The sequence below is a fragment of the Schistocerca nitens genome, chromosome 1 (assembly GCF_023898315.1).
Source record: "Schistocerca nitens isolate TAMUIC-IGC-003100 chromosome 1, iqSchNite1.1, whole genome shotgun sequence".
NCBI lineage: Eukaryota > Metazoa > Arthropoda > Insecta > Orthoptera > Acrididae > Schistocerca > Schistocerca nitens.
Window position 1 is genome coordinate 569615257 of NC_064614.1, and position 26259 is coordinate 569641515.

General features: G+C 42.2%; 2 protein-coding genes across 3 annotated transcripts in view; one reads left to right on the plus strand and one right to left on the minus strand.

Moving 5' to 3' along the window:
* Window positions 1-5283: 5283 nt before the first annotated feature.
* LOC126236420 (uncharacterized) lies at window positions 5284-25712 on the minus strand. The gene is made up of 3 exons (XM_049945724.1): window positions 25425-25712; window positions 11247-11445; window positions 5284-5591 (listed from the first exon to the last, which is right to left on the minus strand). Exons 1-3 carry the CDS (start codon window positions 25560-25562, stop codon window positions 5530-5532), a joined length of 399 nt encoding a protein of 132 aa, XP_049801681.1. The 5' UTR covers window positions 25563-25712; the 3' UTR covers window positions 5284-5529.
* A 260-nt stretch (window positions 25713-25972) lies between these two features.
* The window catches only part of LOC126254880 (SWI/SNF complex subunit SMARCC2), a 90709-nt gene continuing 90422 nt past the window's right edge, over window positions 25973-26259 (plus strand). For both annotated transcript variants that reach the window (XM_049955346.1, XM_049955347.1), the window contains exon 1: window positions 25973-26158. In XM_049955346.1, coding sequence (XP_049811303.1) covers window positions 26042-26158 — 117 coding nt within the window. In that variant the 5' untranslated portion in view covers window positions 25973-26041. The remainder of the gene's footprint in view (window positions 26159-26259) is intronic.

Below are 26259 nucleotides of genomic sequence, written 5' to 3' on the forward strand. Positions count from 1 at the left end.
CCAACCCCGTTGAACAAAACCGATCACCTGATGCAGGACAGGGTCCCGCACAGTAGCCGACGCGACCTGCGAACCTTTAAGTGGAAAACCCTCGACCGCACGACGTTCTTCCTCATCAATGTGGAAACAGAGGAGTTCATCTCGATCGAAAACCGGGTCGGGGCCCATTGGCAAATGTGACAACGCGTCAGCGTTGGCGTGCTGGGCCGTGGGGCGATAGTGAATCTCATAGTGAAAACGAGACAAGTATAAGGCCCAACATTGCAGGCGGTGAGCTGCCTTATCTGGAAGCGACGCCAAGGGGCTGAACAGAGAGACCAGCGGCTTGTGGTCGGTGATGAGGCGAAACTTAGAACCATACAAAAAAAATGCTGAACTTTTTTAGAGCATAAATGATAGTGAGCGCCTCCTTTTCAATTTGAGAGTAACGCTGTTTGGCATCGTTTAGGGTCTTGGAAGCGTAGGCGATGGGTCGTTCCGACCCATCCTCATACCGATGGGCAAGAACAGCCCTTAGGCCATACTGTGACGCGTCAGTTGCCAGAACCAAGTGCTGACCCGGACGGAATGTGGCAAGACAAGGCACCGACTGCAATGAACCTTCAGGCTGACAAAAGCCTGCTCACACTCGTCGGACCAACAGGAAGGAACGTTTTTGCGTAACAGCTGATGCAGAGGATGAGCCACCGCCGCCGCGGAGGGTATGAATTTGTGATAATAAGCAATCTTGCCTAGAAACGCCTGAAGTTCTTTGACCGTAGACGGCCGGGGTAGAGCAGTAATGGCCGCAACGTGCTGTCGTAGAGGACGTATACCCTCACGGGACAAGTGGAAACCAAGATAAACAATGGAGGGTTGGAAGAACTGTGACTTGTCCAGATTGCACTTCAACCCAGCCGAATGCAGAACCCGAAACAGTGAATGCAAATTGCAAAGGTGCTCTTCAGTGGAGGCCCCCGTGACAACAATGTCATCCAGGTAGTTGATGCAGCCGGGAACGGAAGCCGTGAGCTGTTCCAAAAACCGCTGAAAAATGGCCGGCACGCTAGCGACCCCAAATGGTAACCGCTGGTACTGATACAACCGACAAGGAGTGTTGATGACGAGAAATTCCTTGGAAGACGCATCCAACGGCAACTGATGGTATGCCTCCGATAAGTCAAGTTTGGAAAAGAACTTGCCGCCAGCGAGCTTGGTAAATAACTCCTCAGGACGGGGAAGAGGATAAGTGTCAATGAGGCTCTGAGCGTTGACAATGGCTTTAAAATCACCACACAATCGCAGACTCCCGTTTGGTTTAGAAACCACCACAATTGGCGATGCCCATTCGCTGAAGGTAACAGGAAGGAGAATCCCTGAAGCTGTTAACCTGTCTATCTCAGCCTTGACAGGTGCACGCAACGCCATCGGAATAGGGCGTGCCTGGAAAAACTTAGGGCGAGCTGTAGGTTTAAGAGTAATGTGGGCTTCAAAATCCTTGGCACGACCCAGACCAGCAGAGAACACGGATGAGAATTCATAACACAATCCATCCAGCTGTTGATACGGAATATCCTCAGATATGAGGTGCACATCATCATCAATGGAGAACCCGAACAACTGGAAAGCATCATAACCGAACAGGTTTTCCGTGCCCGCATGATCCACCACATAAAACGTGAGGGGCCTAACAACAGACTTGTAGGCAGTGGAAGCATCAAACTGGCCAACGATAGGAATTTTCTGCGTATTGTAAGTTCGTAGATTTCGCGTAACTGGAGACAAGGGAGGGGAGCCCAACTCCAAATACGTGCGAGAATTAATGAGAGTTACTGCAGAGCCAGTGTCCACTTGCATGCGAATTTCTTTATCCAGAACACTAACAGTAACAAACAACTTATTTATTTGAGAAAGCACACAGTTAACATCCATGTCCGATGCCTCGTCGACAGGAACTTTAGGGGACTGACACACAGAAGCAATGTGGCCTTTTTTCCTACATGAATTACACGTGGCCCAACGTTTTGGACACACGGCCCTGTCATGCTATATGAAACAACGTGGGCAAGAAGGAAGTGCAGAACGAACCTGCTTCGTGGTTGCTGTTTTCGCTGCGAGTGTGGCGGCCCAACGCGACGTTGTTGACGCGAGTGAACCGCCGCCACATCGTCGTTCCCTGTGAAACAGGCAAATTGTCCGCGTCGAAAGTGGTCTGTATGGCGCCTACATCACACCATGCGTCTATTTGCGCACCAGCAGCGTGAGACACTTCAAAAGATTGAGCGATGCTGAGAACTTCCGACAACGACGGGTTTGGCAGTTGTAAGGCATGTTGCCGAACTTCTTTATCAGGAGCAAGCCGTAGAATAGCGTCCCGAACCATTGAATCAGCATAAGACTCATGATGAGTGTCCGCGACAAACTGACATTTCCTACTCAGACCGTGTAGTTCCGCCGCCCAAGCCCGGTAAGATTGATGGGGCTGTTTACGACACCGGTAGAACGCCACGCGGGCGGCCACGACGTGGGTGTTCTTTCGGTAATAGTTAGACAATAAGTCACACATTTCTTGGAAGGACAGAGAGGCAGGTTCCCGCAGAGGGGCTAACTGAGATAGCAGCTGATAGATTCGTGGGGAAATACAAGATAGAAATAACGACTTACACATAGGAGCGTCAACAACGCCGAAAGCCAAGAAGTGTTGCCGCAAACGCTTCTCATAATCCTCCCAGTCTTCAGCGGCCTCGTCGTAAGGAGGGAACGGAGACGGAGAAGAGGAAGACACGATGATGAGTAAGCGACGTCGACAACGCCTGAATAGCAGCCGTCAGCTGTGTTTGTTGTGCCTGAATAGCAGCCGTCAGCTGTGTTTGTTGTTCAATGAGCGCTTGCATAAGCTGTTCCATGTCTGCCCGTGACACGAACACACAATTCCACAACGCAGGAAAAAAAATATCCGACCGAGTCGCCAAAAAGTGTTATAACCTTTAATCACTAATAAATTGTGTGGATATACAAAAGTAGAAACAATAGCGGGTTACATGCTATTAACTCTGTATCTGTCATTCGACTGCCGTGCCGTGACATGCGGCCGGCACCGTTCATAGGCAGGTGGCGCTCCCGCGCTCAGCCGAGCTGCGGAGCGCCTCTATCACCGTGTTCGCGTACTGACGTACAGGCACTTTTAAATCTCGTGGCACTGTCACAACATTACCTAAGACCCCAGGCAATTGCATGATTTGTCCACTGTGTGCACCACAATCTACAACTGGTTCCACTATTAACTGGATGGCTATTGTAACAGTCTCTGACATGTTGAATGACTTGGCTTACGTCCTATGTGCATAAGGATTTCCTTTACATACCTTGCTGCCACCTGTTTTAACTACCTGCAAATAACAGACACGCTCTCCTTGCCCTTTTCTATTGACTTCCCCAGCTAGGGGACAAAGCAGGCTTCCATACAGGAGAATTGGGACAAAATTTACTGATTCCTTGTTTATAACTGTGTCTCGAACTTTTGTCAAAGCTATGCTGGACAAAAGATTTAAAATTTTGATTCCATTTTATCATACAATGAGTCTTTTCCAGATCCGTTTTTCTAGGCGAGTATCCTTACTTTTTTTTTGCGTTTTTAGAGCACGCTTCTATATGCTACGTTCTTTATTTTTTAGCATTACTGTACTACCAGTGATGTGACAGGCTAATGTGGTGGATAGCTCTACCTATGTTTACAGAAATACTATTACAACCATCCGAGCTCGGGGGGTGTAATACGTCAGAATGACAGAGGTATGGTTTTGGGAGAGAGGGATGATTCATGCCAAATTGTGCAGATAAACACAGGCACATGTGTCACTAACTTTATTACATCGAAGGTACACAGATGGCCTTGCGCTCAAGTAGGCGATGGTACTGTGCAGTGTGCACGGGTCAGTGCTATCTCGAATGCCGGATTCTGCAGTGTCACCAGTGTCTGGTTGGCCAGCCTTACGAACGTAGCGATCCTGCTCGCACCATGGCTTAGTGGCCACTGCATGCGTTAAGTGTGCCCATGGCCTGCGACACGACTGACTGCTCCCTCAAGTGCGACTCGTGGATTACACGTAGCGTGTCGAAGGGAAGCAGCCAACTGCCATCTTAGTAAGCCTTAGCAGCTCTGGGCGTCTGCCCAGGGCAGCTCATTCAGTGCCCACAGACAGCTCTGTACCTGGGAGGCCACGAGTGCACACCATGGGTGTGCCCCAGCAGATGCCAGCTTGCGGCCCACCAGATGCTGCTGCTCAGAGAGTGGAGGATAGCAGCCCTCTCACTGGTGTAGCTCCAAGGTGCGACTTGCACCACCACAGCAATGACTTTAACAACTGTCATTCTCTCTGGTCCTAGATGCAGACAAAATTGTGATACTACAGCCTGCTTTGAGCCTCTTGGCTCATTTATTTATACATCCTTTTCCTACACCTTTGACGTAGTTCCTTTGGAGGGAACGAGTGTAGTGCTCTTTGCTAATTACATCATCAGCTTTCCTCAGCCCACTTTGGTCCCTACACAGGTCACTTGGCACTGTTTTAACTGCAATGTATGGGTTCTTCACAGCATGCTGGTGCCCTGTGCTGCCCTGATTACTTCCCAGTTGTGTACTGTGCCTGCCGGGTTGTGCTTTCTAGCCTATGAGTGGTGTCGTAAAACTGCCTCACAGAATCGTTCACAAAATATCAACATATCTCATGCCTGCCATCCGATGTGCCAATCGGTCCCTTAACTACTACCTTTCAGCCATAGCTGCATTTGATTTACAAGAATTTCCCAAATACACACCTACACTTATTCATGGCACAGCAGTACTCTGCAAGACACTGGTGTGTGGTGGAGGGTACCTTGTAACACTACTAGTAATTTCATTTCCTGTTCCATTCAATTTTCATCATTGGCCATGAAAGCCTGCATTGCACGATCAATTATATAGTTCTCCCATACAGAAATAACCCCTACAACACCTCGAATGAAGAAGAGGAGGGGATGGGGTCCTGATTAACATGTTTCATGACTTAATACCACATCTTTCCAAGGTATATGGGAATGAAGTTGCTCATCCTTGTATGGAATATTTTGGGTGAAATGTGTTCAATTTGGTTTTGCAATAACTGATCCATGACATGACCTAGTAATTCTTGTCATCAGAATAACTCCATTTTAGTATTTCTGACTGTTGAACTCAACTTATTTAGGGAGAGGAATCTGCTTCAAGGCAGACTTACATCTGTAGTAAGCAGAATGATCAGGAAAGCCCCATTGAAACCAGCCTTTTAGTATATGCATTTAAGTTCATTTATTTCTTTAATGAACAATACAATACAATACAATAAAGTACAATACAAATTTAGAAACAAACTTAGCTTTAAATAATGTGTTTATCTTTGGAAATTATTTTGCACTGAATGTGGTCAGCTGGTCACTCTATACAGAAACCCGACTGTTCTTCATAGCATGTGCATCAGAAAATTTCTGAAATGCCCTTCCTTCAGTTGTCAAAGTATAGCCTTCCAAACATCAGAGTTGCAGCAGGTCCCTCGTATTGGCATCTGCATCAACATTTACTGTTTCATCTGTAACTGTTTTATAAGTTTGTTAGGGCTACAAATAAATGCGTACAAATTGAAACTGCTTGTATGTTATGTGAGACAGTTAATACTTCTGTTTGTACTTTCTCTCTTGTAACAATTGTGACCATCTTAAACTTTTTGGATTAGCTTTCACTCAATGTGAGTTACAACCAATAGTGAGAATGAATGAACAAGAAAATAAGGCAGGACATTCACTGTGGAAAACTGCTACAGACAACAGAAAGATACCCTTGCACTTGATACAAATAATTAATCTAATATTATAAAATCGCCAGTTTCAGAATATCAAGAATATTATGAAAAGGGTAGATTGCTACTTATGGTATTGACAGGAGTTGCTGACAGGCACAATGAAAATAGTATCACACTTTGAGCTTGCAGCTAAAGCTAATTTCAGAAAAATTATTCATACAAGTAAGCACACATGACCACTATCTCTGGCCAGAAAGCAACGGAACTGAGGCACAACCACGAACAATCATGACACCCTCCAATGCCAACCCATTTACGGGCCACCTAGAGGAAATCTTCCTAGCCTCCCAAAACCCAAACCATTGGTCTGGTTCAGGGCCAAGACACCTTATCTTCATTCCTTCACAATCTTAACACCTTCTCTCTAATCTGCTCCACCTGGTCTTCCTCAATCCAGCATGTCACCTTACTGGGCGCTGACGACCTTTTCTCTGACGTATCTATTCCCATATCTGTCCACATTAAACCCACCAACAGTACCTGCATTTCGACAGCTGCCATCTCTTCCAACACCAAAAAAATTCCTCACATACAGCATGGCCACCTGGGGACAGCATGGCTGCAATGACAATAACTCCCTTGCCCAGTATGCTGAAAGTCTCACAAAGTCCTTCACAGGTAGGCACTATTCCCAGAAACCTAGTCCACAAATATATTTGCCATGCCATATCCTTACACATCCCCGAGAACCAGCTACAAAGGGTCCAAGGTGAACACGGGCCTCTGCACAAAGCCAAGGCGGTGCAGGGTTCACACACATTGGGAAAGTGGCAGGTAGTGTGAACTTAAGCTGCCAGTGCAGTAACAAAGCAAACTCCAGGATGTAGCAGAAGAGGTACACACCCCATACTGGCAGTCAAAGGAATCATTGGAGGCGGCGTAGGATGGGTGACCAGGCTTGGCAGACAAATGACAGGCGTATCCGATGAGGAGAACATCACAGTGGTATGGCAGCATTAGTACAGCAGCTTCTGCATAGAGACTCTCAACCAGTCGAGCGTAAAAGGTGCCAGTGGCCAAATGGATGTCAAGGACATGCAAATGTATAAACGAAACATCCACAATCTAGTTTCAAATCGACAAGGGATCAGTACAAACCAAGGAGGGTGGTCCGATCCACTCCCCAGGAAGCACCATTGAGGACACGTAGGACACTGAGGGACTGTGTACAATGGCTGGCCAGGTTAGACACATGGAGGACAAAGCAAGTTTCTAACTGAGCATGAGCCCCAGGAATTTGTAGTTTCAACAGGCAGAAGAGCAACAGGCTTAAGATGTAAACACAGTGGAAGAAACCCATTGTGCCACAAGAACTTCGTACAAATGGTTTTGTCTGTGGAAAAGTGAAAGCCACTGTTGATGCTCCACAGTAAATACAATCGAGACATCATTGAAGACGCTGCTCAAGGAGACAAATCCGTGAAGAACTGCAATAGATTGCAAAATCGTCAATGAAAAGGGAACCGGAGATGCCTGGTGGGAGACGCCACAATATTGGGTTAATGGCGATAAAGAGGGTGAAACTCACGATGGCACCCTGAGGCACACACATTTCCTGGATGAAGGTATCAGACAAGGCAGAACCCACATGTACCTTGCAAACTTTTTTTAATTCCTGAAGGAAATTGAGCAGGTGGCCTCAGAAGCCCCATGTGTAGAGAGTATAGAGGATATCAGCCCTTCAGCATGTTTCATAGGCTTTCTCCAAATCAAAAAACACAGCCACAGTCTGGTAATTCCACAGAAAGCCATTCATGACATGAGTTGACAAAGTGACGAGATGGTCAACTGCAGAACAGCACACTCAAAATCCACATTGTGCAGTGGTTAGCAGATTGTGAGACTCAAGCCACCATACCAGCCGAGCACGAATCATATGTTCCATCACCTTGGTAACACAGCTGGTGACAAATTGGGCGGTAGCTAGCAAAGAAAGTGTTTATCCTTATCGGGCTTGGATATAGGCATGACAGTGGCTTTATGCCAGCATCTGGAAAATGTGCCACCTGCCCAGATGAAATTGTATGTATGAAACAGAAAAGTGCTTGCCTGCAACAGAAATGTGCTGCAACACCTAAATGTTAACATCATCCAGCCCTGGGGTGGAAGATCAGGAGGAAGTGAGAGTGTGATCTAGCTCCTGCATAGTAAAGGCGGCATTGTAGCATTCATGGTTCTGAAAGTTGAAGGGTATCCCCAGAGCTTCCTCCACTCGTTTCCGATGGAGGAAGACAGGGTGAGGGTGGGCAGAGCTCAAAATCTCTGCAAAATAGCACCCCAAGGTGTTGGGGATAGCAATAGGGTCCCCTATGACATCACCTGCTACAGTCAGGCCGGAAATTGGGGAATGGACCTTGGTCCCAGGGAGATACCTGACGTTCGCCCACACTATGGAAGAGAGTGGGACTGTTAAAAGAACTAATAAATGAAATCCAGTTAGCTTCTTTGATATCCTGAAGAACATGACATTGTGCATGCAACTGCTTATAACGAACGAAGTTCACTATCATAGGGTGAGCGTTAAAAACATGGAGAGCGCGTCTCCGGGCATGCCTCAGTCCACCAGGGCATAGTGCAGTAAACATGAAGTGTGAGGAATGGAAAATTCTGTGGTAGTACGGATAATGTTTATAAGCTATTGTACCTGGTCTTCACAACTGGGAAAATGTTGTTCATCATAGGTTGCCAGGGAGGTGTAAAGACTCCATTTGGCCTCAGAAACATGCCAACTGAATTTGCACGTAGGTGGGGGTAGGAGACAGCAAACAGATAGCACAGGGGAAATGGTTGCTTGAGTACGTGTCTGAGAGAATGGACCATTCAAGATGACGGGCAAGCTTGGCAGTGCAGAACAAAATGTCCAAATGGGTGTAGGTGTGCATGGAGTGTGAAAGGAATGTGGGTGCTCCAGTATTAAGGCAGATGAGAATGAGTTGATTGAGAAGGTTGGCCAAGAGGGCCCTCTTAGACAGGTTCTGAGAGAGTCCCAAAATGGATGGTGCACACTGAAGTCACCAAACAGCAAAAAGGGGTGAGGGAGTTACCCAATAAGCTGGAGAAAGTCTGCCCTGGTGACACTGAATGATAGACGGATGTAGACGGTACAAAGAGAGAAGGTGAAACGAGTAAGGCAATGCAGACTGCAACAACTTGCATCCGGATGTGCAGTGAGATGGTTTGACTATGAATGTCAACCTGGATGAGCAGCACGACTCCTATGAGATGGAATGCTGTCCTTGGGGGAGGGGGGTAAGGTAGAAACAGACGGAAAGCAAAGCAGGAGATCAAAGCGATTGCAAGGACGCAATTTTGTTGCCTGAAGGCAGAAAACCAGTGGACGCTGCAATTCCTAGAGCAACTGCAGTTCCCCCTTGTTGGATATAATGCCGCAAACATTCCATAGGAGGAGAGTCATGAAGGGAAAGGGGAGGAGGGAGAAAAAGAAGCGTAGTCACTTCGGTAGCTGCTGAGCGTCAGCCTTCCAAGACGCTCTGCCACAGACCGCAGAGGCTGGAAGATCCTGCTCCATGAGATCTACAAAGGCTTCGGCATTCACACTGGGTCTTCCAGTGGATTTCAGGGCACAGAAATGATTGGCAGTGGGCAGCAGAGAAATGGAGTTTGGCTGGCAAGGGTATCATGGGATGACACCATCGAAGAGGGTCTTTAAGTCAGTGGAGGAGGAGATCATTTGCCTTTGTTTGGTTTCTTGGAGCCTTTGCAGTTGGCAGGTGAAGACTGAGGTGTTTGCTGGCTGGAGGGACATAAACAGTCTTTGCGGGAGTGTTCCGTTCATCCTTTCCAGCCTGCCTGTTATGTAGCAGATAATTTGGTGGCTTGGTGCACGGATGGATGAGAGGAGGAGGAGGAGATGGGGATACTACCATAACACTGGGTGATTTTGCAACCACGGAGCTGAATTTGAAGTTGCAAGTCTGTATGACCGTGTTCTTCATGGAGCAAGGCGTAGCGAGAATGGTACCAAGTGCCAGATGGTAAAGAACAGGGCTTCTGACTAGCCAACACTTGCGAGCAACAGGGTAAGGCACTTTTTCCTTCACCTGGATCACCTGGACAGCTCGCTCATCAAGATACAAAGGACATTCTCGGGAGGAGGTTGCATGGTCACCATTGCAACTGATGCAGCGGGGAGAAGGAGGTGGGCAATTGTCCTTTTAAGCATCCCTACCACAAGTAGCACATTTGGTTGGATTTCGACAGGACATCCAAGTGTGGTAGTAACGCTGACATTGGTAGCAGTGCATAGGGTTTGGAATGTATTGTCGGACCATGATGACTTCACAGGCTGCTTTGATCTTCGAAGGAAGCACTGCTCTGTCAAACTTGAGAAAAAGAATGTTTTTAGGCATGAAGGATGCATCAACCTTTTTCATCACCTTTGGACTGCTGTAACACATCTCCGACAGCACGCTTCTTCCAGCGGGGGATCTCACTCAGAGGGGGGGGCTCAGCTCACCCGCCTTGGGTGAGTGTTTAAACTTCAGGCCACAGCTGCTGACCTACTGACAAAGGGACCAATTGGTAGTTTGGGAAAGGAACACCTCAGGCAATTACCCTTCGCTAGACCTGACCTGTACCAGAGGTACAGGTGAACCCTAACTGTAAAACTGAGGCTGGGAATTATGCATTACCTAGTTACCTCTTACGTGTCAGACGTGTGGACCGGCCTTCAGGAGTGCACAGGGAGGAAGGATAAATGAAGAGGAATCTCAAAACACTGCAGTGGAGGAAGGATAGGAGATGGAGAACGAATAAAGAAAGAAAGAAAGAAACAGTGGAGGAACTGTTCTGGCAGCCTTGTCCAGGCAGTGCTGACTCTTCTACTCCTTTCCCTTCCACCCATATCCTGCTATCCCTCCTCCTTCCCTGAATCATTCCAGATAGCTACCTCCTTTTGATGTGACATCACTGCATTCTGGCCAGAGATATTGGTCATGTGCGCGTGAGGTATCCCTGCTTGTGTGAATTTTCATTTCTTTTCTGAAGAAGACTGGCCAAAAGCTCAATGTGTAACACTTTTTGTTGTGCCTATCTGCAACTCAATATTTCACCTTAGGATGAATAGCACTCCATCCTTTCAATAATATTATTGATATTGAAACCTGGATGTTCCATAGTTTGATTTTTCCTAATAGCAGTTCCAGAATAAACAGATGTGTCATTACTGATAACAGAGTAATAGATCTGACTGGTGCACAACTACACTGAGATAGGCACAGCGAAATTTATAATGTTTATTTCATACACTGTGGTCTATAAACAGTGGCTTTTCTTCATAACAGCTTCTTAGAAAGACAACAGATTGGTTGGGATGATGATGATAATAATGGTATTTGGATCTGTTTTAGTAACATCTGCTGATATACCCACCAGTTACAGGAGTAAGATCCCACTCAACTGGCTGCAGATTTACACAGAACGGGTCATTCAAATCAAGACCCTCATAAATGTCTTTTTGCTGGCCAGTCTCCATATCTGATAAATTTTCATCTGAATCATAATGCTTATCATCTGGTTCACTTTCATTTTCAAGCCCATGTATTAAGTGTTCTAACTGTAATTGCTCCAGCTGAAAAATATGACAACTACATTAAATGTTGAAGCGCAATTACATTACAAGAACATCTGTAAAGAGTTGTTACATTTAGATATACACTGCATCATATGACAGTGACACTCAGTTTAAATGAATGCCTTGTATTGTGTTTCCACAAAAAACTTAAGGTGAAACCATGAACATGTAAGGTAAGTTTGTGTATCAACAATAAGAAATGGATGGAGTGCCTGCTCATCACATAGATAAGGCACTGAGTAGCATATGCATTAAAAAAGACTTCTGGATATTATCAGCTGTTGGATTAAGTACTTTTGTCTGTCTCAAAAATGCGAGCGCCTGCCCCCCCCCCCCCCCCCCCGCCCCCCAGTCATTTCTAGACGCTAAAAATGACTATCCCTGTAAGTATATTTGACCATATTTGAAAATGAATATGCTGCTTTTGATATTTACTGTGAGATGCAACATAACAAATTTTGGAAGGACAAAAATGTATCACTTGATTATGGCTACAGGGCAGAAATTGCAACAGAGTATTCAGAATGCAATAAGATAAGTCAGAAGGTGAAAGCATTAATATTTAGATGGTTTTAGGATCTTCTTCTCTGTAGGCATTTTTCTTTCTGAAAGATGAAATTTTAATTTCACAACTACAAAGGCTCCAAGTACTTCTAGTTGATCACATTTGACAACAACTGATTTCTCGGTACATCCTCTTGTGTATTCAATTGATCTACTTGCAAATAACCAGTTTGATAGTGATTGTATTCTGCCTCATTGTTTCACTACATTACATATAACTGCCATGTAACAGAGTTCTTGACCTTTAAATAACTTTATTAATACAAAGCAACATTTTTTATTATGCAACTACTACATAATATTTATCTATCTTAGCATTAAAGTAATTTTTTCTATGTACGAGATAAATTAATGCCTTTCACTATTTTAACAATATTTCTGGTTTGTAATTGCTTGTGATTAATTATTAGCGGAATATTGTTTCACATTCACAGATCATTTTCCTCTGATATATTAATTATTAAAACATTCGTCCTGAAACAACCAATAAAAATTGCTATTAAGAGGAGGTGTCTAATATCTTTTTCATGGACTGAAAAACGACAGTATGTACAAACCAATCCAGCCAACAGAAGAAGACATACGCACAGCATTCCTTAAATTCCTCAGAGCTATCTCAAGCAAAATTGGGTGCATGCTACGTAAATGTGGTATTAGACCAAATGTCTAACCTCCGCAGAAAACTGAGGATTTGCTGCATCTAGTAAAGACAGCATTTGATGTCAGAGTAGTGTCTAGAAGGTGGCAAAATTATGCAGAGCAGATCATCTGCACCATAGCAGAGCTCTGTGCACTGAACACTCATATCATGTTAAGTACATAAATCTAAGAGAGAGAGTGCCTAAAAAAAAAAAAAAAAAAATAAAAAAAAAAAAAAAAATAAATCAATCTTTAAAGGAATAGGTGATGCCGGAGTTGGTCTCTGTTTCCCTTCAGTCAGTCAATCACAGCCTGGTGGGGAGTGGGGCATACTGCTGCACTACCAGTTTACAGCTTTTGTGCATGCAAATCCCACCCGCCAGGTGACATCACCACCAATGGAAGTAAATATCAAGTAACATGACCTGTCTAAACAGAAGCTTTAACAGCACTATAAAGGAAGCAGACTTTGCTCCCAGCTGATGAAACTGATGGTGATAACCTTCAAAATCTCAAGTTTTAACTCCAATCTTATGCTGTCTGAGTACTGATAAAACTTTATACTACTTTCTTTCATGATTATTAAACCAAGAGTTAGCAAGAGTTACAAAATTCCACCAGGCAGTTTCCCTTTCCATTGCCCCCCCCCCCCCCCCCAATTTATGTTCATCTTCTATCCCCTTTTCTACTTTTGAATTACAATCCCCCACTGCAATTAAATTTTTGTCTCCCTTGTTGTCTTCAGTCTGAAGACTGGCTTGAAGCAGCTCTCCAAGTTATTCTATCTTGTGCAAGCCTTTCCATCTTTGCATATCTACTGCAACCTACATCAATTTTCACCTTTACAGATTTTGTCCTCCACTTCCTTCCATTACCAAACCGACAATTCCTTGATGCCTTAGGAAATGTGGTGATCAATCAGTCTCTCCTTTTAGTCAAGTTGTGCCACAAAATTCTTTATTCCACTTAGATTCAATACCATCTCATATGTTGTTCAATCTACCTATCAGATCTTCAATTTCTTTTGCAGCATAACATTAGAAAATGCTACTATTCTCTTCTTGTCTGAACTGCTAATTGTACACATTTCCCTTCCAGGTAAGGCTACACCCTCTACAAGTAACTCCAGAAAAGTCTTCCTAACCTTTAAATTGATGTTAGATGTTAACAAGTTACTCTTTTCTTGTTACTGCCAGTCTGCCTTTCATAACGTCTCTACTTCAGCCATCATCAAACTACGGAAAATCCAGCATGGAATTACAATATTACAAAAAGGATAGTTGCTATCACCACATAGCAGAGCCAAAGATAGGCACAACAAAAACAATGTCGGGAAGTGAGCTTTTGGCCAACAAGCTCTTCAAAATTAGACAACTCTCTCTCTCTCTCTCTCTCTCTCTCTCTCTCTCTCTCTCTCTCTCTCTCTCACACACACACACACACACACACACACACACACACACACACACACACACAAGGCAACGTGGTGGCGGCAGTAAGGAGGACACTGGGGTGGGGAGGGATAACAGGGTAGGGGTAGGGGATGGTAAAGTGCTGTTTGTGGAAGTGTATAGGGACAAGGTTGAGAGAGCATAGAGCAGCTAGGTGCAACAGGAACAGTGGACACTAGACTAAGGACAGGGGTGCCGGTAGTGGAAAAGGAGAGAAGTAAAAAGACTGAGGGTGCATTGGTTGAATGCTATTGGATACAGGGCTTTGTAGTGCTGGAATGGGAACAGGGAAGGGCAATGGCTAATGAAGGTCAAGGCCAGGAGCGTAACGGGAATGGAGGATATATTGGAGGGAGAGTTCCCACCTGCTCAATTCGGAAAAGCTGGTATTGGTGTGAAGGATTCAGACGGCACAGGCTGTGAACAGTCATAGAAATGAAGGATGTCGTGTTGAGGGGTGTGCTCAGCAGTGGGGTGGTCCAGTTGTTTCTTGGTCACAGTTTGATGATGGTGATTCATGTGGACAGACTGCTTGTTTATTTTCATGCCCACATAGGATGCAACACAGTGGTTGCAACTTAGCTTGTAGATCACATGTATGGTTTCACAGGTAGCCTGTCTTTCATGGGAGGCCACCACTGAATATGGGACAGGTGGTCTTGCATCTAGGCCTATTACAGGGATATAAGCAAAGAGACAAGAGGGTTAGGAGCAGGGGTTGTGTAGGGATAGACAAGGATATTACGTAGGTTCGGTGGGCAGCGGAATACCACTTTGAGAATCATCAGTTATTCTGCTGCCTAAATAGCTTAACTCTCATACTACATTTAGTGTCTCATTTTCTAATCTAATTCCCCAGCTTCTTCTACATTCCATCACCCTGATTTTTTCCTTTGTCGATGTTCATCTTATAATCTCTTTTCAAGATACTATTCACTCCATTTAACTGTTTTTCCAAGTCCTTTGCTGTCTCTAACAGAATGACAATGACAAACCTTAAAATTATTTCTTCTCCCTGAACATTAATTCCCTTTCCAAATTTCTTCTTGGATCTCTCCACTCGTTGTTCATTGTGCAGAGTTAACAACTTTAGGGATAGAATATGACCCTGTTTTACCTCCTTGTCAACTACAGATTCCCTTTCATGTCATTATGCCCTTTTAACTGTAGTCTGGTCTCTGCAGAAAATGTAAAAATCATTTTGCTCCCAGTATTTTATCCCTGCTACCTTCATAATTTCGAAGTGTAGTCCAGTTAATATTGTTAAAAGCTTTCTCCGACCTATGATTATAGCATTTGTAGATCTAATCTTCTACGGTAGGTCATAGGGTCAGCACTGTCTTTTGGGTTTCTACATTTCCCCAGAACCCAAACCAATCCTCCCCGAGGTCAGATCCACCAGTTTTTACATTTTTCTGTAAATAATTCGTGTCAATATTTTGCAACCACAACTTATTAAACTGACAGTTCGGTCATATTCTCACCTGTCAGCAACTGCTATCTTTGGAATTTAAATTATTATGTTCTACTTACATATTGGGTGAACATTAATAAAAACCAACAGACTGCACAGACAGATTCCTGAATGGGAATGGAGGAAAAAAGTCTTACAAACTCGCGTCCGGAAAGTGAAGGTGTGCATGCAATTACAACAAACTGTCTCTGAACACAGTACAGAGCTGCATTGCATACATGTCACGACAGATGTTCAAAGTGGTCTCCATGGGATGCCATGCATGCATTCACATGTCACATCGTGGATTGCTGCACTCTTTTTGCATGTTCTGTCCCCCCTCTGAATAGCGTCACAGACACTGTGAAAACATTGTTGAAGTGTCTGCCCATGAGCAACCAGTTCAGCGCCCAAGGCTTTTTAGATGTCCCCAGAGGCAAAAATCCATTGGTTTAAGTCTGGTGATGCTACAGGGCCCCTAAGTACTTTCCAACATCCAGGAAAGATGATGGTCTGAACTGAAACGCAGAAGTGAGGTGATGCTCCATCATGCAGAAACCACATAACCTGTCGTACTGACAGAGGCACATTCTCAAGCGGCCCAGGTAGAGTATTCCGAAGGAAGTCCAGGTACATTCCTCTGTCAAGGTGTTGTAGAATAACTACTGGTCCAAGTACATTGTCACCAAGAAACCTTGCCCACTCATTGATGCTGAACTGATGCTGATGAGATGACTCATTCATTCCTCAACGTTTATCTTTAGCCCACAGATGACTGTTATGCAGACTGATTATGCTAGTTCTGGTAAATGTTGCTTTGTCAGTAAAGATGACTGATGACAGAAATTCCATAATCGTGATGGTCTGCTGCAAAACCAATGGGGAGGGGGGATGCTTCACTTGTCGTAGAAGGAAATCCACTGCCGATATTCCTTGCACTCATTGCAGGTGAGAGGGATAGTGGTGGTCATTGTGCAGGACACACACAATCGTACTTTGGCTTACATCATGTTGGCACAACACTTGCCTGGAGCTTGTACAAGGGTTCTTCTCAATATCCTGTAGAAACTGATCCTCCAAATATGGTGTATACATGGTGCACTACCTTCCAGCTTGTCTGTCTGTCTGTCTGAAAGGACCCATGATCCCACAAACACCCAAAAAGAGCCTGACATCTTGTGTGATGTGGTTGGTGTCTCTGAGGGTACTAGTTTTGGTATAGCCGTGCTGCCCCTCAACCGTTTCCATCTGATTGGCTGCGCACAAACACCATCTCAGTTTTTCATGATGTGAATACCACAACATTTTGATGTTGTATTTCTTTCTCCTGTTCCAGTCCAATGTCGCCTAAAGCTCCGTCTGATATTCAACAACCTATGGTTCCTTCAATTTATCCAGGTTGAATCCCCTCACTTTCCTAACTTTTTGCAATTTCGTCAGTTTTAATCTGTGCTTCATAACCAATAAATTATGGCCAGAGTCAACATACACTTTGTGATCAAAAGTATCTGGTTCATATTAGGTGCATTGTGCTGCCACCTACTGTCAGGTACTCCATATCAGCGACCTCAGTAGTCATTAAACATCGTGAGAGAGCAGAATGGGGCACTCCACGGAACTGACGGACTTCGAACATGATCAGGTGACTGGGTGTCACTTGTGCCCACATTCCTAAACATCCTTAGGTCCAATGTTTCTGATGTGATAGTGAAGTGGTAACGTGAAGGGACATGTACAGCACAAAAGCGTACAGGCCAACCTCATCTGTTGACTGACAGAGACCACTGACAGTTGAAGAGGGTCGTAATGTGTAATACGCAGATGTCTATACACACCATCACACAGGAATCCCAAACTGCATCAGGATCCACTGCAAGTCTATGACAGTTAAGTGGGAGGTGAGAAAACTTTTATTCCATAGTCGAGCAGCTGCTCCTAAGCCACACATCACGTCGGTAAATGCTGAACGACGCTTGGTGTAGGGAGCATAAACATTGGAAAAACATTGTGTGGAGTGACGAATCATGGTACACAATGTGGCGATCCAATGGCATGATGTGGGTATGGTGAATGCCTGGTGAACGTCATCTGCCAGCATGTGTAGTGCCAAGACTAAAATTTGGAGGCTTTTGTGTTATGGTGTGGTCATGTTTTTCATGGAGAGGGCTCGCACCCCTTCTTGTTTGGCATGGCACTATCACAGCACAGGCCTACATCGGTGTTTTATGCACCTTCTTGCTTCCCATTGCTGAAGAGCAATTCGGGGATGGTGATTGCATCTTTCATCAACATCGAGTACCTGTTCATAATGCACGGCCTGTGGCGGAGTGGTTACACAATAATAACATACCTGTTAATGGACTGGCCTGCACAGAGTCCTGACCTGAATCCTATACAACACCTTTGAGGTGTTTTGAAACACCGACTTCATGCCAGACCTCACTGACAGACATCAATACCTCTCCTCGGTGCAGCACTCCGTGAAAAATGGGCTGCCATTTCCCAAGAAAGCTTCCAGCACCTGATTGAATATATGCCTGCGAGAGTGGAAGCTGTCATCAAGGCTAAGGGTGGGCCAACACCATATTGAATTCCAGCATTACCGATGGAGGGGGCCACAAACTTTTTAAGTCATTTTCAGCCAGTGTTCGGGTACTTTTGATCACATAGTGTATATCCTTGGACATGACTTCAGTTTAAAATCTGGTTTTGAAATCTCTGTCTAACCATTATATAATAAACCAGAAACCTTCCAGTGTCACCAGGACTCTTCCACATATGCAACCTTCTCTCGAGATTTTTTTAAAATCAAGCATTGGCCCTGGTTACATTACACTATGCAAAATTCTACCAGGTAGCTTTCTCCTTCATTCCTTTCCCCCAATCCATATTTTCCTAGCTGTTACCAAATTCCAGTCACCCACCGCAATCTTTGGTCTCCCTTAACTACATGAATAATTTTCTTTACATGATCATATTATTTTAGTAGCTAGTTCAACTGAGATGCTAGTTGGCCTACAAACTTTTCCTACTCTGGGTGGGTGTTTGCTTCCTGTCTATAATGCATTGACTATGACATTAAGAGTAACTAACTCCCATTATTATTAGGCCTAATCCTGTATCACCCCAATTTTCTTTTCTTTTAGGTACCCTGTACTGACCTAACCAGCAGACCTATCCCTTCTGCATCTGCACTTCACTAATTCCTGCTGTATCAACAGCTAACTATTCATTCCCTTTGTAACTTTTCTAACCTATCTACCTACCTACCTACTTACTTACTTACTGGGTCAAACATTCCACACACTGAATGTCAGAATGGCAGATTTGTTTTGGTTGATGATGGCATCATCCTGAGCAGACCCATCCACAGACCTGAACAGGGGACTATTTTACTGCTGGAATATTTTATCACAGAGGATGCATCATCATTAAGCAACACAGTTGAACTGCTTGCCCTTAGCAAAACCAAATAACAGCGGTAGTTTCCCCTTGCTTTCAGCCATTCACAGAAGCAGCATGGTGAGGTCATCACTAATGTTACAAGGCGAGATCAGTCAATAATTGAGACTGTTGCCCCTGCAGCTACTGAAAATGCTGCTGCCCCTCTTCAACAACCAAGGGTTAGCTCTTTCTCTCCACAGATTACCCTCTGTAGTGGTTGTACCTATGGCACAACTATTTTCTTTGAGGAACACAAGCCACCCCACTTCAGCAATGTCATCTCTACGAACAATCTCAGTCTTCATAGCTAGTAGGCATATAATCTTTTACTTATTTGGCGGGTATTGGCTTCGTAGTTAGACCTATCTTGGCCATGATGTGTTCAGTATGCTCTTCACACCAGCTCACCCACATATTTATTTTCTTATTAGAACTACTCTTATATTACCCATAGAAGACCAGTTCTTCCAGTTTTCCCGATACCATTGTTCTCTTGAGTAGTCCCTGTCTGTACATCTGACTGCAGGAGGGGGGGCATATTATCTCCTGAATAATTTACCCAAGAGGGTGCCACCATCTTTAAACAACACAGCAGAGCTGCATGTCCTCACAGAGTGTATACATGGACAAGGGAAAAATTCCCAGAGTTCTCGGTTAAAAAGAAATTTTCCCATGTGAAAATACATTTTTTCTGGAGGGGGGGGGGAGGGGGAGAGCGAGAGAGAGGGGGGGGGGGGGTAATTCTGGGAAGATCTTTTGTGCGCAGCAACAGGTACACTCCATTTTCGTAGTATGAAAGTATAAATATGATGTCCACCAAATACAGTATGTTAAGTTTCCAAAGCACTGAAATTGAGATACCAACATGTTTTTGTCAGCCAATCACAGCTCACTTCACATTATCTCGCCACCCAATGACAACAGAGTATAGGACATACGATGTAGTCAGTCCATAGCAACATCACTATTACGCAGTACAAACACACAAACAGGAAAAGTTAATGATTAAATTAATATACACAGAGTCTAGCTACAAGAAAAGCTAAGCTTTCACACATAATATCAACCATTTTTTGCATGTGATATCCTTTAAGATTATCAAACATGAATGTGCCAGCAAAATTTTAAATTATAACAAATGTCTGGTCTTTTGGGCCAAAAATTTTGCTAGTTGGCTGCTCCTCAAAGTGTTAAGTTTTGAAAGAGAGTCAAACACATTGATTTAAGAAACTGATTGCACGTTCTCACTTGTAACATAATTCATCTTGCATAAAAGGAAATTTACTTTGAAAGTAACACTTCTGAAACCACCATTCACAATATTTTCCAATGACCTGTTAGAAATGTAGGCAGTTGTGATTCACACACATCGAATGCAGTCTGTTACCAAGTATTACATAGTCTTCGTCCTAAAGATTTTGACACATTTTGCTGTTGGCAGACATTTGTTTGCAAACTGTGTTCTGTTGTTTTACATGGAAGCATTTTCTTTGAAACTTAAGTTTTATTATGGTGTTTTTCTCTTTATTGTTTATGTTTTATTCCTGCATATTGTTCTACAATAGCAATCTACGGTAAAATTATTTGTTACATTATCAGTTCTTACAAGTCAAAATTGCAAAAAATTAACTGAAAACTAAAACAATGAAACATTCCCTGAATTCTAAATTTGTTATGTAAACACTGTTTGGCCTTTTACATTGGCATGACTACCACCCAGTTATCAGTCAGGATGAATGGGCAAAGGCAGAGGGCATATACAAGCAAAGCACAATATGCTGTTGCAGAGCATGCTGCACAACACTAGTGTCCTGACCTCGGTGCCTGTTTCACCACATGCTCCATCTGGATTCTTCCCTCAGACCCGTTTCTCAGACCTCTGCATGTGGGAACTAGCACTATAACATGTCCTTGGTTCTCACCACCCATCTGGCCCTAATTTACATTAATTCCTTCCGTCTCAGCATTTATTCATGGTAGCCACTCCTTACTTCACTACATTTTGGTTTTCTGCATATTTCGTTTTCTGACTTACCTATATTTCGCCGTGCCCCTTTGACATCTGTTACATACAATGCAATTAGCTTTAAGCAGCAATCTGTCTTGCATGTTACCCTGTCTTCCACCTTTAAGCTCTCAGGTTTTCAAATCTCGTCCAGTGCAGTTCCCAACAATCAGTCTTTTCTTCTCATCCCGACCGGTAAGTCTCCCCTGACCCGGGATTCTGGGTGACTTTTCTAAACTGTACCCATTTTCCTAAGTCACTCCAGTCCTTTTCCATCACCCCCCTTCAACTCTTCTGCCAGAAGAAGGAGCCCCTAGCTCTGAAAGCTTGTAAAAGTTAAGTCCTTTTGTGTGTGTGCGTGCGTACCCCTGCCATAGCTTGGCGAGTAGATTTTTTTTATCTATCCATTTATATTATATTCAAATAGTAAGGATTAGTGGTCTCTCCAACTTCATGTGGATGATATAGAATTAACATTGGTGGAGTCTTCTTTTAGGAAAAATCTTCTCTGCACGATAGGCAGTTTCTGACTAGTCTGTATCTGAGTGTTATAAATGTTAGCTGAGCAGCTGTTTCCATCTCTAAAGAACGTAGACACTGATATTGTACAATTCTTTTTTCTTCCATGGTTTCAATGTCGTTTTTGCAGAATTTATGCCAGTGTTAACAGTATTGATTCTTGATGAAAGTACACTGCTCTGCAAAACCTAAGGGCAGGCTAGATAAGAGTTGAATGTAATGAAAGTGAAACAGATGATGAATTCATGGTTGAATTAGAATCATTGGAATCCAGAAAAGAATCCCTCGTACAAACAAACATTGCTCTTGATAATTTAGGTTTAACACCGATACAGTTTCATGGCTTGTCAGAACAAAGTAAAGGGTCTTATTTTAAAAGGAAGGTTAGCAGTATTGAAAAGAATGCAAAAAAGGCGGTTTCAAAAGCATTAAAATATGATGCACCAAGTTCTGATGATGACGAAGAAGATACAAGTGTGGTTGAGAAAGCAAAGGATTTTGATGTAATGATTTCTCTTATGAAAGAGAAGATTTCATCTGTTGGCAGGTCTAGGAAAATCCAGATTCTGACCTTGGCTCCAGATTCTTGGAGTTGAAATAAAGTGATGAAAGAATTTAATGTAAGTGAGTACATGGTGCGCCAAGCTAGAAAGCTAAAATCTGAAAAGGGTATTTTGGAAACTCCTGGTCCAAAAAAAACTCTTTCTGAAAATACAGTAAGACTTGTAACAGATTTTTATGAAAAGGATGTCCCAGAGTGCTACCTGGAACAAAAGACAAAGTAAGTGTTCAAAAAAATGTGTACATGCAAAAAAGACTCATTTTATGTAACTCTATTATTCTTTCAAATGGGAGAATCCCGAGGTAGAAAATTTTGTTTCTTGAGACCTAAATGGTGTATCCTTGCTGGTGCTGCAGGCGCACACACTGTATGTGTATGCAGTATCCACCAGAATGTTAAACTATTACTGGATGCTGTGAAAATCGAAGAATCTTATAAAGACATAATTAAGATGCTTGTGTGCAACACGGAAAACCAAAACTGCATGTTACATCATTGCGACAGCTGTCCTGCAAATTCTGCACTAACTGAGTACTTAACTGAAAAACTAAGTGAAGATTATGATTTAGAAGAAGAAATTGTAATCAGTCAGTGGGTTAACACAGACAGGGCAGAAATGATCAAACAGTCTATCAGTGTTGAAGACTACATTTCTTTATTTGTTAGGTCATTGGAAAAGCTCACCCCGCACTCGTTTATAGCAAAATCCCAATCAGCAGCCTTAAAAGATAGAAGACCCACCACCCAAAACAGCAATTATTGTGATGGATTTCAGTGAAAATTATTCCTTTGTTATACAAAATGAGATCCAAAGTTACCACTGGAATAGAGGTGGTTGTACTCTACACCCAGTTGGAGTTTTTCTAAGAAATGAGGAAAACAATGTTTTTGTTTCCAACCACTGTTTTATTAGTGATGACCAAGAACACGACACTGGTTTTGTTAACTTTATACAAAAAGAAATTACAAAGTGGCTGTCATTACATCATATTGACATTGACTCAGTTCACTACTTTAGAGATGGTTGTGCTGGGCAGTACAAAAATAGAACAGTTTTAAAAATTTGACTGAACACTTGAGAGACTTTAATTTGAAGGCCCAACACTCTTTTTTTGCAACAAGTCATGGAAGTCAATTTGTGATGGCCTAGGAGGAATTATTAAAAGAATTTTAAGGAAAGCCATTTAATTTGAAGGACCAACACTTTTTTTGCAACAAGTCATGGAAGTCAATTTGTGATGGCCTAGGAGGAACTATTAAAAGAATTTTAAGGAAAGCCAGTCTACAGCTTTCAGACGAAGAACAAATAATGACAGCAATCTTGTGTACAAGTTTTGTGAAAAAAATATTGAAAACATTCATTTTAACTTTATTGACAAAAAAGAAGCTGATTTGCTACGGTTAAAACTAGAAAAACGTTTTCAGCAACCCAAACCACTTCAAACAAACAACCTTGAAATTAGAAGGACTACAGATAGTGTAAAACCCTCCTTAGTCTTTTCTTTCCATTCTTCTTCTGATTGGGTTCGTGTTGAACCATCCATAAATAGCTATGTGGCTGCAAATTATGATGGTAACTGGTACTTTGGACTGGTAAAAACAATATTCAATGATGAATAACATGCAGAAATTCTATTTCTACATCCTTCAGGACCAGCTGCATCATTTTATTGGCCTGAAAGAGAAGATTCTTGCATAGTGCCTTTGGAGCACATAGTCTGTAGTAGACTCACCTCAATCAAGCAGCACTGGAAGAATGTATTACTTCAAAAAAAGACTGAATCAAAAGAACTGAAAGCTCTTGGGTGAAGTGGAAAAACAGTTTGAATCAGCATTAATGTTTATTAAAACGACAAAATTACTCAAAAAATTCAATGTTTCAAGCAGTCATTTAGGTTATACGTAAGTGTCGTAAGTACACTATCTTTGTAGCTACATAATTCTAATGTAATCTACTATAATTAATAAACATGTTAAAAAGCCATCATTATTTTTGTTTTATCGAGTAGCCTATATGTTTAAGAGTAAATTAAAACAAATTTGAGCATTCTATCAGGTCTGAGACTCTAGATATTGCAATTCTTATAAAACAAAACATCAGAAAAAAAACATATATAATTTTTATTTCATAGAAAATATTAATATATTTTAATAGTATCATTTTTATCTTCAAATATGTATAATAAATAAACTTGCTGCAAAAATTCATGATGTTATCTAAAAGAGTTTTTAAGATAAGCAATTTTAAAGTTTTGAATACAAATTAAATTTACCATTTCCGAAGGTTCGGAAAACGCAAAACATAAAAACTTTAAAAATTTATAAAAAAAACTATAAGATATACAGGGAAAAAAAAATAAAATGGAGGTGTTGTCAGGATGGTATTAGAACCATTTGAGCCAAATTTCATGAAAATCTAAGGAGGTGGGTGTAAAATTTATTTTTTATTGGGCGATTTGATATGGAATGACCCCCATAAACCAGCAGTCTATCTACTTTCTCCATAAATGTGTAGATTAACGTCACGTAATAGAACTGCCAAAACCTGTTACGAAAAATACAATGTATACTTGTTCTTTGAACCACAAAATTGCTTGAATTTTTTAAGTAATATGTTCTTGGTCTGTTACATTATTGTTAGTGATTTTTCAATCATTGTTTTCCTACAACTTTAATGAATTATTAGTATTTACATACTAGTTTGCACATAAATGAATAAAAATGGATCAGACACATAGTATTATCATAGTCTGTCACATTATTACTAACAATTTCTCAATGACTGTTGACATATGACTAATTATTTAAATTTATATTCTAGTACACAGTTAAATGAATACTAGAGTATGTAATAATGCTTTGACGAGATAAATACGTAGTAGTTCATCTGTTAATAACAGTAATATGAACTTCAGAATACAGCATATATTTTATAAGCAAACATTAACCCGTACGACCGTGTGGGGCGTTTTTCCGCCTACTAAAGGAAAGGCATTTTTTAAAAGTACTTTTCCGGCCTAATTGTTGGCTATAAATAAAATTACGGCTAGAAGTTCATTATATTGAAACAAAAAAATTTCAGGACAGAAAGAGATACTGTACGAATGCAAATGAGCTTAGCTTCACTTTCCGTAAGGCTGGCAGTAATGGTCCTTGCTTTCAAAGTATTGTTATACACATGGTTTCCTGTACGTTTATCAAACCAAAATTATTGAAAACCGTGCGTCTTTGATGTTGAAACATTCACTCGGGTGGGTGGAAAGTCTCTAAATATGTAGGCCTATAGAGGAAAAATATAACGCTGGTTAATCTTAAATATAATGTTGCACCGTTTCTTACCTCAACTCTGTGTTTTGCATCTCTAATAGATCTTATGCACGATTCGAGAAATGACTGGTGTTGATAAAGGATCCTTTGCTTAGCGACAAGTGCTGCAATATGTGGGGAAACGACTTTATTTTTTCTTCTGTCTGTCATGGTCACTACTCTCACTCAACTGCATCCAAGTTTCCATTCCTACACCACAGGTCTTACATATATCACCCACCGATACACGTACTGACTAGTGACTACTGTAGTAGTGTAGTACTGTTGTTGTTGTTGTAGTAACTTCGCTTCCAACAATTTCAAAGTAAAGTATCACAGATACTACCCCTGCAATCGATGTTGGCTGAGTTCTGTCCAAAGAAACACACTATTCTACCTCTTTGGTTCTATCAAATATAAACAAGGGCTTCTTTATAATTATACGACAGTGATTTGAATAAAAATGTACTTTATACACGTATGTAGTTCGAAATTGGATTGTTATATTGCTAATGAAAACGTATTTTTTCTCAATTGTCCATAAACGATTTCAATAAATTTTCAAAACTAATTTGCGTTGGCAGCACTTACTAACATAGTAGCTAACTAGAAGTGGCGTCTGTGTTGTGTGTACATTAAAAATCGGCAAAATGATGACCTTAGCGCCAAAAAAGGATGGGGGCCCAAATACAAAATTTTACGAATCACCTGAGACAATATCACTTTTTGATGGAATTAGGTCGTGGCTCCAGAAAAACTGTAAAAAGGTAAGATCACAAAATATCTCCGATCTTTCGTGTGCCGCTACATTGTATTTGCTGCTCTCGCGCAAAATAAATAAAGCCAATAATTATGGTATCAAAGCTGT

Bases quoted from the DNA above. Each gene is read 5' to 3' on its own strand.
- LOC126236420 (XM_049945724.1), bottom strand. From the start codon at position 25,562: ATGACAGACAGAAGAAAAAATAAAGTCGTTTCCCCACATATTGCAGCA. The intron at 11,446-25,424 runs GTAAGAAACGGT...CATATTTTTCAG, and splicing joins ATGCAAAACACAGAGTTGAG to CTGGAGCAATTACAGTTAGA. The intron at 5,592-11,246 runs GTGGGTATATCA...CTTATAAAACAG, and splicing joins GGATCTTACTCCTGTAACTG to TTACAGATGAAACAGTAAAT.